This window comes from Daldinia decipiens (assembly GCF_022478715.1).
Source record: "Daldinia decipiens strain CBS 113046 unplaced genomic scaffold F4813scaffold_7, whole genome shotgun sequence".
Classification (NCBI taxonomy): Eukaryota; Fungi; Ascomycota; class Sordariomycetes; order Xylariales; family Hypoxylaceae; genus Daldinia; species Daldinia decipiens.
Window position 1 is genome coordinate 927,605 of NW_026054550.1, and position 13,251 is coordinate 940,855.

Consider the following 13,251-nt stretch of genomic DNA (forward strand, 5'->3'; position numbering starts at 1 on the left):
GTTACTTCTAATTTATGGTTTCTCAGTATTCTTGCTAACATTTTGAGATGTTACCCTGAAGTATGGGTAGGGAGGGAGGGATAAAGAGGAAGTATGGACCTAACTTTACCTATCTAGGTACTTGGTGAATAAGCATTCTTATAAATACTCTGGGCGTGTTGATATACCACTCCGTGTTAAAGCCGAATCTGATAAGGATGTTATCGGCATAAAACGTTCGATGGTGGGGTCATAGAATCTCCGTCAATCCTTACATTGTAAGAAGCGGAAACTCGCGGGAGAATAGAATGAAAGTTGAAATGTATGTTTGAGACAGTTTAAATCCGACGGCTCCGTGTGTTAAAAACCAGTATAAAAAAGCCTGAGAATAGCCCGTCTATAACCCTCACCTCTAAGTCCAGCGACATAATCGTCATAGATAGAGGAAGAAATATCTACAGTCAACATCCTTCCTTCTAGCCAACCAAGATGCTCTCCGCGCCAGTAAATCTCCCAAAGTGGTAAGCCAACAAGGTTCTCATGTGGTCTTGGCTCGACTAATAGTAGCTAAGGCTTGAGGAGAACGCTCATCTCCTAAAGCCGCCCGTCAACAACTACTGCGTCTACAACGAAGACTTCACAGTTATGGTGAGCAGAGGCATTTATCAAACCTTAGGCTTAACCCTACGATAATAAGCTAATCCAACCTACGTCTTTACTAGATTGTTGGTGGTCCCAACTCCCGGACCGACTACCACATCAATCAGACCCCAGAATGGTTCTACCAGTACAAGGGAGCCATGATGCTAAAGGTCGTTGACGATGGCAAATTCAGAGATATTATAATCCGCGAGGGAGATATGTTTCTCTTGCCAGGTAATACCCCTCATAACCCGGTGCGTTTTGCCGATACCATTGGTGTGGTTCTCGAGCAGAAACGGCCTCAGGATACTATCGATCGTATGCGTTGGTACTGTCAGGAATGCAGCGAGATCGTTCACGAGGCTGCATTCCACTGCACAGACCTTGGAACTCAGATAAAGGCTGCCATTGAGGAGTTTATGTCGAGCGAGGAGACTCGGAAATGTGGAAAATGTGGCGAGATAGCCAATTCTGTACCCAAGCCTGGGACTATCATCGACCCAAATTTGGAGTAGGGATCGGTTCCATGTATTTGATGTCTATACATACAATAATACGCGTGTCCAACCGTGCCAATGCCCCCTTGAACAAAGTTCTATCACATGCTGCAACAACTTAGTACCCACGGACTTATAATGGTGTTTAATTCAGAAGAGTCATAAGGTACAAAGCTACGTAGGCAAAGTAAGAGTCTACCAGGTGCTCAGACTTCGAAATTTACAAACTTATCCATAACCTAGTTACACGTTTTTAGTAGCTGCGTTAACTTTCCCAGAATATATAAATGGCACTAGTATGACCATTTGGCACAAGGAAATGTATCCTCCCTGCAAATACTTAAAACACCTTTTCACCCCTTTAATCAGAGACATCAACTCCAAAGATATACGGCTAGGAGGTTTGCTGTAGAAGCAAGCGATTCGAACGATAACTAGGAATATTGCGCTAAGTGCTGCTCAACGAAAATACTCACGAAGGTCTTGCCTGGAGCAACGAATACGCTTGCCGCCGCTCTTTTCATAAAGATTCAAGGTTTCAAATTGCTACTATAAAGGATTGCAACGATGTCAAACACTGAGGCATCGGAATTACCAACTTGCAGAACCCATAGGAGGGCGAGTGCGGTCGTACGACCCCCTATACCATCAAATCTCGTCGCTATTCCTGGAAAATTCTCACTACTGGCGTCGCTACCAGTAGAACTCCACCTTCACGTCATATCTTTCCTAGACCTCAATGACGTAATTCGCCTTCGACGAACGTGCCGGCACTATTACCACTACTTCACACACGACAACCTTATAAACTACTTTAGCGTAGATGGACGGCCCACTCCCGAGTTGCTTCGCTGCTGTGTCAACTGCTTTCAACAATTTGACCACGTCTTAATTTTTGATGAGGTACGCTGGCCGAGCCCGTGGAGCTCAATGTGTTTCCAATGCTTTCGTGTGGAGCGAAGTCCGGCCTACAAGGATAGAAGCAAGCTTGCACATATTATCTTTGTGGATGGGGAGCATGGCCATGTCTGCTCTTACTGCGGCTGGCCCGTAAATTGGGAACTAATGCACCGAACTTGCTGTAAATATGCAAATAATTCGTTTGAACGTTTCCTCTACACGAAGTGGCAGGACATGTTCCACGTTATGATACTCATTCCACTTCTAACTATCGTATGCCATAATGTTATGCCTACATCTGTTATGCCCCCAGGATTAAGGTTCTTTCAGTATATACCTCCAGTGGTAAGTTTCTTGGAACACGTCTTGCGCACATTTGTGGCCATACGGTTCGCTATGATAGGGGCTAACCTTCAATAGGTTGAAATTTACGTATATATTCACAGTCTCAAGAAAATTGCAGACGAAGACCATTATTACCTGAATCAAGAGGTCTTCTGGTATCCCCATTTTCTTATTGGCCCTATATTAGTTCTCCTTTGGTTGCCATTGGTCATCCAAATGCTATATGGGGTGCAAATTAATTGGAACAACAAGCACGCGGTAGAAGGTGGTGTAATTGTGGCCTGTTATTTCTTACTTAGACTGTAAGCTACTGCCACCACTTCATGCTGGTATATCGTTATAATTATCTATGCTAACATGCTACGGCAGTTTGATACATGCTATGAAGACCATAGGTATGGCTATCTGGGTTTCAGGATACGATACTAGAAGTTGGTCTCTTCCACGATTATCCCACACACAAAAGCTCCGCTATATTTTGTATTCGTGGTTAGTAACTTGGTGGACGATGGAGAAGCCTTCGGTGTGAATATCAAGGAGAAGATAGGTAATGGTTTATACACGCGCACGTGTGCATATATCAGGTACTTTTACTCGGTATGACCTTAATTTCTTTTTTTTATTCATTCCTTCAAAATAATAGTTAAGAGGTACCTACATAAACAATAAGCTCTTCGTTGTATACTCAACCTTAACTTTAACCAAGCTCGTGTCCTATTGGAGGTTGCCCTCTGGGAGAATAGCTCAAAGGTTTAATGTGTATAGTATCATAATTAAAATAAGTAAAATAAAAGACGCCTAGGGTACCTATATAGTACAAACGATATGAAACATACGTAAAATAATAAAGATATGCCTGATTAAATAGGAAATCGTTTAGTAGAAACCATCATCCTCAGGTAAACTATATGTGGTAGGCAAAACATAGGCTCTCGCAGTTGAAAGATAGGGGGTCCTCACAACTTTCTCAACACGGCCAGCATTTACCATATTGTCAAGCACACCCACGCTGCCAGTGCTCGTAAAACATGCCCTGTTAATCTTTGCCACTACATAGTCCTCAAATTGTACATTCGATGCCAGCGCCGGTTCATGTTTCGAAAGTTCAAGAAGTGTACGAAGGAGGTTTTGTGTATGTCTTGTATCAGTTGGGCTCTCGACCTTCTCGAGCCCCTCGACAATACAATTTAGATAAGGCGGACCGAACACTCGTATATCTCTCAGTAACGAAAGCGCAGTGCTAATACTCACTCCAGGATCGGTTAGCCTTAGGAATCGTTCGGTGGACAGATCTATATCTGTGTATATGGGTTGTTCGGACAGGAGCATGACAAGCTGTACAATGATGGATTTCACCATATCCAACAGCATCTCGCCCTTGGAGGGTTCCGGTTGGTAGTGATATACTGGATATCTAAGGGAGTAGAAGTAGAATACGTTTGGGATCTCTGCTTTATCAGATATCACTTTGGCGTATGCAGCTTCTAGCGTATTTTGACTAGTAGGAGTCCACACTCCATGCCGAGAACCTCGGATCCAGATAGTATCTTCAAGGGGAGATTGAATCCACATGTTGATTCGCGTTTTAATATGACTCTGAATCATTGTCTCCAAAGACACGCTCGAATCAATATCCATAACACTGCTATGTTGGTGGTAGTATCCAGTTTGGATCAGACCGAGAGCTTGTAGCATTTCCTCGCGGTAATACCAATTATAGTTGGAAAGGTCCATTGTCTCTATCTGAGTTAAATGTGGGCGGTTGATATTTCTTTAGGTCTATTGCTGACAAGTCGTGAGAGGGTACACAACGTGAAGATAATATTGGTCCCAGATATATCCTATTATAATAGTTAAATGACTTTATGATCGCGACTTTCATTAACTGGCCTCTGGAAAACCTGTTCTTTAAATACTTTTGCAACTTTGCTTTTGTGTAACACAATAATGACTGTCAGATAGTTTACTCATAATTGCCCCTTTAATATGCGCATATAGCTGTCATATGATTCATATAGAGTCAGGCAGTTTAGGACGTGGATCACATCTGTGACATTATTATATCAATCATCCAAAGAGAATTCCAGTCAGGAATTTAGAATTAAACTCTCAGACTTTCGTCGTCAAACCACAGTACCATCTCTAGGTTAATGGATGACTACCCTAGGAGGTACTTACTTAGTACAAACATTATCATTCAGCTCTTGAGAGTGATAGCTACACAACTAGCAATCGCCCTATCTCACATCCAAGAGAAAGATCCTTTCATCTGAACATAACCTGATATTATGTCAGAAATTAGGGGTTGGACAAGAGGTTTTGTAAGCACCGGGTACTATTTGCCGAGTTTTTGAAGTCAGTTGAGAAATCCCTTGGCCGCCTTGGGCTTGTCATTGTGTACGTGGAGATATAACATGGAAACACCGCTCACTTATTCAAAATTGAATCACCAACACACCTCAGAGCTCTTTGTCTTAAATGTTCCAAGCTCCTAAGGATTTACAACACGATCATGTACCACCATGTTGAAGATTTTCCTACTTGCAACGGCCACACTGCTGGTCTCGTATCTCTGCGTAAGGCTAAGATATTGGCGTTTCACTGGGAACATCTTTAAATCTTGAAATTTTTAGGGTCGTGACTGCAAGAATATTCGCAAAAGATATAATTCAGGGTTCACGACTCAACACTTGTGGAGCCTCTTGCCCCTTTTACTCGAGAAAATGGAGCCATTCTGGAATTGTCTGGATCAGCTCATAGAATCAGGGGAAGAGGTTTCCCTTGAGACACTTATATCTATCTTACCCTTTGATATCATTGGTGTTGCTGTACTAGCAGCCAACCTACATGCTCAGCATATATATTCTTCTAAGCAAGGCGAAATAACCCATTTGTTCAAGCAACTCGTCCAGAAATATGGTGAATTGAAAGAAGAAGATGGAAAATGATGGCAGAGCATCGTCGCGCTGGGTTTAGCTGGGTATACAAGAACCTGAAGCATTGACGCCCCAGCTTTATCGGAAACTTCAGAGCAAGTACGCAGTTTTCTATTTGCAGGTCACGACACAAACACTAGAGCGCTGCAGTGGGCTTTCTATGAGCTGAGCCGCATGCCCCACGCACTCGAGGCTGTACGAGACGAACTTGACGACGTTCTTGGACCCGAATCAGACCCTCGAATAATATGTGCTACGATTACGCAAAAGGGCGATAGCCTCCTATCGCGCATGCACTATGCCAATACTGTCATCAGGGAAACACTCCGCCTACACCTGCCTGCAGGTACCGTTCGAATGACGGAGCCTGGGACCGGCTTAGGTGAAAGCGCCCTGGATGAGAAGGGTCTTCCTGTATTAAATGAAAAGGGGCAGTATAAATCCAAATCAGAGTTATATAACGTGAGTCAGATTTACATTTCCATCATACCACATAGTTCCGTGAGGAAAGTTAGCTTACATCCCAGCCGGTAGATGGGACAACGATAAAAGTTAGATTAACTACAATATTTTGAATGGATAGTTATACCTACATCCTTTCGTGTCCTTATCGACCTACACAATGCCCATATATTCTTGGCTCAGCTTTATATAAATATGGTGTTGGAATGGTTCGTACAGTATGCTAGGTTAGGTACCTAGATAGGTATCTATGAAAATGGGCAAGCAATTATAGTAGGAAGAGAGCAGTAAGTTAAATCAGTTACTTAGATACCTAATGTACCAATTTATTCATTATGGATTGCTCTATTGCGTAATAAAATTAACGTCAGAATGGCAGTAGCTACATATATGCTGATAGTCAATCTAAACCCTGTTGGTATAGGTAAAGACGACCCGACGAAGGTATAACAAAAGCCACAAAAGACACATCCTAAAAACTATGCCAGAGTAATCATAGCACATGTACGGCTTAAAATATTAGCAGGCGTGTGCTGTAGCTACTATTGAGACGTTTCGATGAGCCTGTAGTTGTATTAATAGTATAACTAGTATGGAATAGCTTCATAGTTTGGGGGTTAGCATTATTGTTCTCTTATTATTTCCTTGTACTATTACTGCGTATAAAAGCCCTGTAAGAACCCAACGCACTAGCTTAGAATGAGATAGTTTATTATCATTAACATTCATTGTTAATAGCCTTACATACGAATTGTATTCACCCTTGACATAGTCCAACGAAGATTTTTATCGAAATTTCTTCTGCTGGCAACCGAGGCACTCGCCGCAAGGATTAGCTACAGCGCCAAGCATACTGACGGACAAGAGGTCAGACACACTCAAAAGCTCGGAAATATTCCAAACGGCAAGGTCCAAGACATTATCCAGCATATGAAGACATGGTTTAACAACCAATATGATGCTGGAACATCTGTGCACTCAAGTTGCAATACTAATAATACGTCATATGTTAGGTACTTGGGTAGATATTCATAACATTATGTATGTACCTACTTTTAAAATCATATAGTTCTGATTGTTTCATACTCCTATTTATTCCCTTCCACTACGACTATACTTTCCTCCATACTAGAGGCGCCCGCTCTGGATGCAGCATCTGCAGAAGCAATACCTAACCACTGTCTTCCCTAATAAGGTCTAAGACTCGCCTACGCGCGGTCTCGATGCTCTCGCCCGAGTATTTCTTGACCGGGTCTACTCGCCACTGCCTGAATAGACCCACCATGAGAGCCACGAACTCAACCTGGGAGAACTTTTTGCCGGGACAATCGCGCGTGCCCTCGGACCATGCCAAGAAGACACCGCGTCGGTTAATGTCGATTTCCTCGTCGCCTGGCTTCTTAGCTCCAGGCCGGATCCAACGGGAGGGACGCCACTCCAGCGAGTCAGGCCCCCTGATTGCTCATTAGCAGCTTCTTGTGAGGCGCGGACCAAGAGTGTCATGAGGCTATTATCTAAGTTCTCCTCCCCAGCGGCGAAAGCACGCTTCTGTTCCTCGTACATGGTGGTCATATGCGTCTGGAATGAAACGAGCGCCTCGTTTACGATCTTCAGCTTGGAAGGTAGCCAATACCGAGCAAGAAATTGCCAACGTTTTGGGACCGAGAGCCAAGATAACGATGAGATTCTCTAGGATGAGACCTAAGGATACTCTATAGCTCATAGATCGGATCTCATCGACTGGTTTCTCCTCCTCGTGGCCCCGAAATCTGAACGACTTGCCGAACCCAGCACGGGCAAGCACGTTGAGTGTGAGTGTGCGCATGTCCTCAGCGCCGGATTTGACATAAGTCTTGGAGGACCAATAACAGAGCATGTCATCTGAGAGGCCAAGAGTTTCATGTCACACAACCTCGTTGTTAGCCTCGTTGAAGCAACGAGTTGCGACTCTTCGCTGCATCTTCCATGACTGACCCTCGGCACAAGATATATTCGGACCGAATACACCAAGGACATCGTTGACCCAACATGGTCTGGGAAAATCTGCGGCCCTCTTGAAAACGTTCATAGTAGCATCTGGATCGTTCAGTTGAACCATGTTGTACTGGGGCGTCACCAGAACAAAAAGGAATAATAAGGAGAGAAAAAAACGAGGAGATAGAAGCTGTAAGGGAGCAGAAGCAATTTTCAAGTCTACGGGATACGGATGAGTTCATGTGGTAGTTAGTTACTTTTCCCAAGGTTATGCTACCAACATACATGATCCTAAGGTTGTGTTACCAACATATATGATCCTAAGGTTGTGTTACCAACATATATGATCCTAAGGTTGTGTTACCAACATATATGATCCTAAAGCCTTGTTGATCCTATCTAGATATACCTACATAATGTACCGTACCGGACTCTGGTGGTGCGAGTAAACAGTTTAATAAAATTTATGCGTATTTATACCGTTATTTCATTTAAATATTCAATAGGTAGATATAAGATTTTACTCAACGTTCGCTTAAGTCTTAATTTTTAAATGTTTAAATATTTAAATGGTGAAATAACAGTGAAATAACGGTTGATTGGTCCTCTGGTATGATACCTATCAACACAGCCTCAGCGCATGGGTGCAGCCAATCCTCGGGTCGGTGCTGTCGCCCTGTCGTACAACAGGCACGCCATAAATCAACGTGGTCTTTGATCACCCCATCACCCCAACCTCAATTTATTTCCACGGTGTTTGAAATGTTTACTTCTATCAGGTCACTCTAAACCCTCATCGATATCAACGAATAGATATGGATCCAGGCTCGGGCTCTCCCTCGCAACGCATTCAGTACAAGCCTCTCGACGCTTCCCACAACGAGATTCGAAATGAAAATAGTGGGAACTTGGAGGAAGCAGGAGACGTAAAGGTACAGAGCACAACGGTTGATTCCATATACGCCTTGCAAGATTTGCCAGGGAAAGGGAAAGGTCTCGTTGCAAGGGAGAAGATCTCCAAGGGCACGCGAATTCTTTCTGAAGAGGCCGTAGTTACACTCAGTGCATCGGTCGGCAGCGAGCGGCTTCGAACATCCATCTGCCAGCAAGTTGAAGCCCTTAGCGAAAACCAGCGGCGAGACTTCCTATCCATGCACAACATCCACCCATACAGGAATACTGCTGAGCAGTATCTCGGGATTTTTCGAACAAACTCCCTACCTGTCGAAGCCGTTGGAGATAAAGGGGCAATCTTTCTGGAAGCATGTCGCATCAACCACGCTTGCGATAATAATGCACAGAAGAACTGGAACGAAAATATCAAACGACACACAGTACATGCTCTGAAAGACATCAACAAAGGCGAAGAGATTACGATAACCTACCTAGGCCCTCTCAAGAACCGCAAAACACGGCAGAAGGCTCTTCAGGAAAAGTTCCACTTTACATGTTTGTGCCATCTCTGCTCCTTACCGCCAGAGAAGAGCCAGGAAAGCGACAGGAGATTAGAGGAGATCCACCGCTTGGACTGTGTCATCGACCAACTCGGCACAGAGGGGGTTTTGGTATCCCCACTCCGGACCCTTCGCTACTTGGATCAACAGGTACGTCTATATAACGAGCAAGGGCGAGAGGACGTTGGTTTTGCGCAGGCCTTTGTCAATGCCGCTCAGCTCGTTGTCGCCAATAGCGACTTGGCAAGGGGACGTGTCTTCGCGGAGAGGGCGGCGTCTGTTTGGAAGACAACCCTTGGCGGTGACAGCGCGGAAGCTATCCAGCACGGAGCTCTAGCACAGGATCCCTCGAATTACGAGCTATTCGGAATCTCAATGAAGTGGAAGACGAAAGTGAATGAAACCCCGCAAGGACTTGAACCGGGCGACTTCGAAGACTGGCTTTGGAAGAGGGAGAAGCCAAACCATCCCGGACAGCTGGCGGATCTACGGAGCCGCACGAATTTCCCCGGGTTTATTGACCTCCCGGACGAGAACGGCGTCGACCCGGATTTTTATGAGAGAAGCAATATAGGTACATACCAACCGCGACGCCATTGGTGCTTCTTTGGTGAGATTGTGGATTTCGCTTCGATACTTCGTCTGCAGATGGAGATCAAGGATGTTGACGGTACGACAATTCCGCTATACTTCTATACCGATAGCCGAGGCAGTGAATTGGCAGCAGGACAGGTTCAAAAGGGCTATACGGTCGCCATTCTCTACGCAGAGCGCCACGTATTTATGTCCGGTGAAACCGGTATCCGCCATGAGAATCCGCCGTTGATCAAGGTACTCTAAAATTGCTAATATATAGCTTGGTTCATGTTCGCTGACCGAACGGGACATCGTATAGATCTTTCCACTGTCACTGGATAAGCTGCTAGTGTTGAACGACCAGATCCAACAGTTCTCGGCAGAGATAAATGGTATGAAAATATGTCACGGGTGCGGAAAGAAGGCGGCCTCTTTGCAACAGTGTGGCAAGTGCTTGTTTTTCTGGTATTGCAATAAGGTAAGACTGCCATTTAAAATGTCCCTCGTATTACGTTGACTTTGATGCTAATATGGGTGTAATAAGGCCTGCCAAGTAGCTGGCTGGAACGAGAAAGGACACAAGGCTGATTGTAAGCTCCTTAAAGATCCCAATTTGCGAGGATTGTTTGTTTTCAAATGGGACAAGTTTGATAATCATATTCGATTTCCTTTTTAAGTTATTTTCACACAACTGATACGTATTGATAAAGCAATACATGAGGCTTATTTGATGATATATCTGATGATTTGATTGATTGAAGTAAGATCGTGGGAACGCGTATTTCACCGTTATTTTACATGAGTCTAGGTACCACCAAGCAATAAGCAAAGCGGTTCGCCAAGCCTAAGCCTTGGTGCAGCTTTCAGATTAAGTAATGTCCAAGCTTGTGCAATTTTCATAAGATTGGTGTCTGTGCAATGATCGTGTAATTTTAAGGGGCACATCTCCCATCGATGAAGCCAATGCCGTTTCTAAACCATAACCTGCATGCTATTCAGGTCTTACCCATGTGAAGAGTTTTTGTCAATTAATCAAGTTTCCTTTACGACAATCCTTCTCATCACTAAACAAGGTCTTTATACCTTTTTTTTTTCTTTTTTCCATATTGAAGTCTCTATTCGAAGACTACCACCTATCCACCGAGTATCTACCTACCTACCTAATTATGACAAGGGTCAAACGAAACCTATCCGAAGCTGAGACAACACAGTCTGGTCCCAAGCGCGCAAAGAACATGAAAGGGACAAGCAAGTATGAGCGATCGGAGGACGAGAATTCTGATTATTATGACGAAAGATCGGACTACTCGGAAGGAGACGAGAAACCGCGGCGAATCCTTACTTTCAAAGAACTTCAAGTCGCTTACCCACTTCCGATGATCAGAGATCTTAAAGCCCGGAAATTGGTCCAAGATCGTACACCCTCCGCCGCGGCGAGCAGCAATAAAAATAAGGACGTGGCCGTAGTTTATACCGTCGCACATGCGAAACATGGTCCATATATGGGCCACGAGTTCGACTTTTTAGGCACATATAGTAGTCTCGAAGCAGCCAATGTGCAAGTTCTGAGCTTCTTCAACGCAAAGTACCAAAGCCATTTGGACTCCGATAGTGTACTTAGAAAAGGCCAAGAAGTCCAAGGGGACATCGGTGCTTGTTATTGGATCGACAAAAATGGGCTTCTATCGTTTTGTGGTCGCGAAGAGTACGTTGAATTCAAAATCAATATTATTAAGCAGGAAGTTAGGACGAATGGCCTCGTTGGAGGACGGACCTCAATACTCAGTGGATAGGAAAGCGTCGTAACAAGAGGATGTAGAATGAAGGGATTCGAGGCCCGATTACGCACGTACGAACCTATGTAACCTAGTATTTCTGCAACCTGTATGCCAAGCTTAGAACGATAGTTCCTGACATTCAAGAAGTATTGTGGGAAAGTGATATGTCCAAGGCGATACTGATTTGTATTACAACTGCAACTAAAATAAAATATAATACTGCAATAACGTATGTGAATAGGAGCTTATATTAAGCACTACGGTTATCATATGGCTGTCTACATTTGCTAAATAACCACATACCTCCTGTTGCAACCATCATAAAAAATATATTTCAACTTGTCACCATAGCTCTTCATTCTACTATTCATGAATGCAGCTTTACAAAAGCCGCCTTTAACACATGACTGTGTGGAGGCGGTCTGTCGGGAGCAATATTTACATTTTGAAAGATTCGTTCAATTGGAGTGATTCAGGCTATCATATGTAGCTTTTATGATTGGGCTTTCAATAGACGACTGTGAGTATAAGTACGAACAGGTAGTATACACATGTTTTAGCCATGTTTAGTTTTGAGGCCAGTGAATAGCAATCTTGCTAACACACAACAGCAACATAGAATATCGCATAGAATATCCTACGTTGATAATATGCAAGTCATTCCATTGACGTATCTTGAACGTTAAAGGTACACAAAAGGAAACTGCCGCTTATAAATAAGGCAATTGCTTATTCTTTCCTATCTCCTGGCGAGAGAACCTCAACCTCCTACAATCCCACATTCCCACATTCTTCCTCACTCAACCGCTTCGCGATAGCAAGATATTGGCAAACAGTAAATACTATCTCCGCAAACAAGTCAACCAAGGCAATTCATCATACTAGGTATTATTCTGGTCGTCTGTGGATCAACTCGTCACGATACGAACGCACTTCCTAAGTCGCGATGTGCTACTACATTTTCTACCAAAGATGGTGCGCCAAAGGGAAACACCTTTTCGGGCCGCAGGAATTCGACCGAAAAGAAACCTGTTTTGTCCCTTGTGCAAGGGGTCTGGCGGTACCTGAAACTAAGGTGCTGAAGAGACAACGGAATATATGCGCCGACTGCAGTAGACGGGAGAGGGAGGCAAACAACAGAGGATAGAAAGAGGAGGAACTTGGAGTGGTGGGAGAGAGTTGAAGCTCAGCCAATGGATAGCACAACGCCGAATACCCGTCAACCACACGAATCCCTCATTGTTGCCCGTCCTATTACTTAACTCTTCCATTCAGTAACAGCTATGGGAAGTCTTTTTATTTGGTTAATGAGGGCTGTTTTTACCTGGATGGGTAGCTAGCTTCGATGCTTGCTAATATAATATCATTAGAACCCATATTTAATCCAATCCAGGAACGTCAAACTAACCGCTATTCGTTGTATTTGATTTTTGGAGGCTATACTATTTAATGTATGGCATACTTGTGTTATCTTCGTAAACTCAACTCTTTCCACCCTTTAAGGTGCTGCGCTTTGATTAAGGAATCGGGCAAGATTAAGGATAGCGCACCAGACGTCAAGAAGAAAAAATAAGAGGTTATTCCGACCCCTGCGGTTGTATACTATGTAAAGGTAACTTTAGCCAATGGGAGTTTTGCTCTAGTTTGACATTAAATTCCTACGATACGTGCCCCTGTAGGTAGGCTGGTTAACTCAGCCTAACTTCTA

The 13,251-nt window shown here is 43.8% G+C and overlaps 5 protein-coding genes across 5 annotated transcripts; 3 read left to right on the plus strand and 2 right to left on the minus strand.

Moving 5' to 3' along the window:
• Window positions 1-92: 92 nt before the first annotated feature.
• F4813DRAFT_351518 (3-hydroxyanthranilic acid dioxygenase) lies at window positions 93-1,193 on the plus strand. The gene is made up of 4 exons (XM_049242416.1): window positions 93-301; window positions 361-500; window positions 552-627; window positions 702-1,193. The coding sequence occupies exons 2-4, from the start codon at window positions 469-471 to the stop codon at window positions 1,134-1,136; spliced, it is 543 nt and encodes a 180-aa protein (XP_049102233.1). The 5' UTR covers window positions 93-301; window positions 361-468; the 3' UTR covers window positions 1,137-1,193.
• A 492-nt stretch (window positions 1,194-1,685) lies between these two features.
• On the plus strand, window positions 1,686-3,113 carry F4813DRAFT_401208 (uncharacterized protein; the record flags this gene model as incomplete). The annotated part of the gene is made up of 3 exons (XM_049248373.1): window positions 1,686-2,363; window positions 2,439-2,665; window positions 2,733-3,113. The coding sequence occupies 3 exons, from the start codon at window positions 1,686-1,688 to the stop codon at window positions 2,890-2,892; spliced, it is 1,065 nt and encodes a 354-aa protein (XP_049102234.1). The 3' UTR covers window positions 2,893-3,113.
• A 126-nt stretch (window positions 3,114-3,239) lies between these two features.
• Window positions 3,240-4,097, minus strand: F4813DRAFT_387132 (uncharacterized protein; the record flags this gene model as incomplete). The annotated part of the gene is made up of 1 exon (XM_049246521.1): window positions 3,240-4,097. One exon carries the CDS (start codon window positions 4,095-4,097, stop codon window positions 3,240-3,242), a length of 858 nt encoding a protein of 285 aa, XP_049102235.1.
• Window positions 4,098-6,932: 2,835 nt separating this feature from the next.
• On the minus strand, window positions 6,933-7,859 carry F4813DRAFT_387133 (uncharacterized protein; the record flags this gene model as incomplete). Its single annotated transcript, XM_049246522.1, has 3 exons — window positions 6,933-7,215; window positions 7,306-7,642; window positions 7,736-7,859. The coding sequence occupies 3 exons, from the start codon at window positions 7,857-7,859 to the stop codon at window positions 6,933-6,935; spliced, it is 744 nt and encodes a 247-aa protein (XP_049102236.1).
• Window positions 7,860-8,550: 691 nt separating this feature from the next.
• Window positions 8,551-11,558, plus strand: F4813DRAFT_387134 (uncharacterized protein; the record flags this gene model as incomplete). Its single annotated transcript, XM_049246523.1, has 4 exons — window positions 8,551-10,020; window positions 10,085-10,243; window positions 10,310-10,389; window positions 10,940-11,558. The coding sequence occupies 4 exons, from the start codon at window positions 8,551-8,553 to the stop codon at window positions 11,556-11,558; spliced, it is 2,328 nt and encodes a 775-aa protein (XP_049102237.1).
• Between the last annotated feature and the right edge of the window lie 1,693 nt (window positions 11,559-13,251).

What these genes read in the sequence shown, in the direction of transcription:
- F4813DRAFT_351518 (XM_049242416.1), top strand. Translation starts at nt 469, where the DNA reads ATGCTCTCCGCGCCAGTAAATCTCCCAAAGTG. An exon ending in CCAGTAAATCTCCCAAAGTG is followed by an intron (nt 501 to 551) that starts GTAAGCCAACAA and finishes ATAGTAGCTAAG; the next exon opens with GCTTGAGGAGAACGCTCATC. An exon ending in ACGAAGACTTCACAGTTATG is followed by an intron (nt 628 to 701) that starts GTGAGCAGAGGC and finishes CGTCTTTACTAG; the next exon opens with ATTGTTGGTGGTCCCAACTC.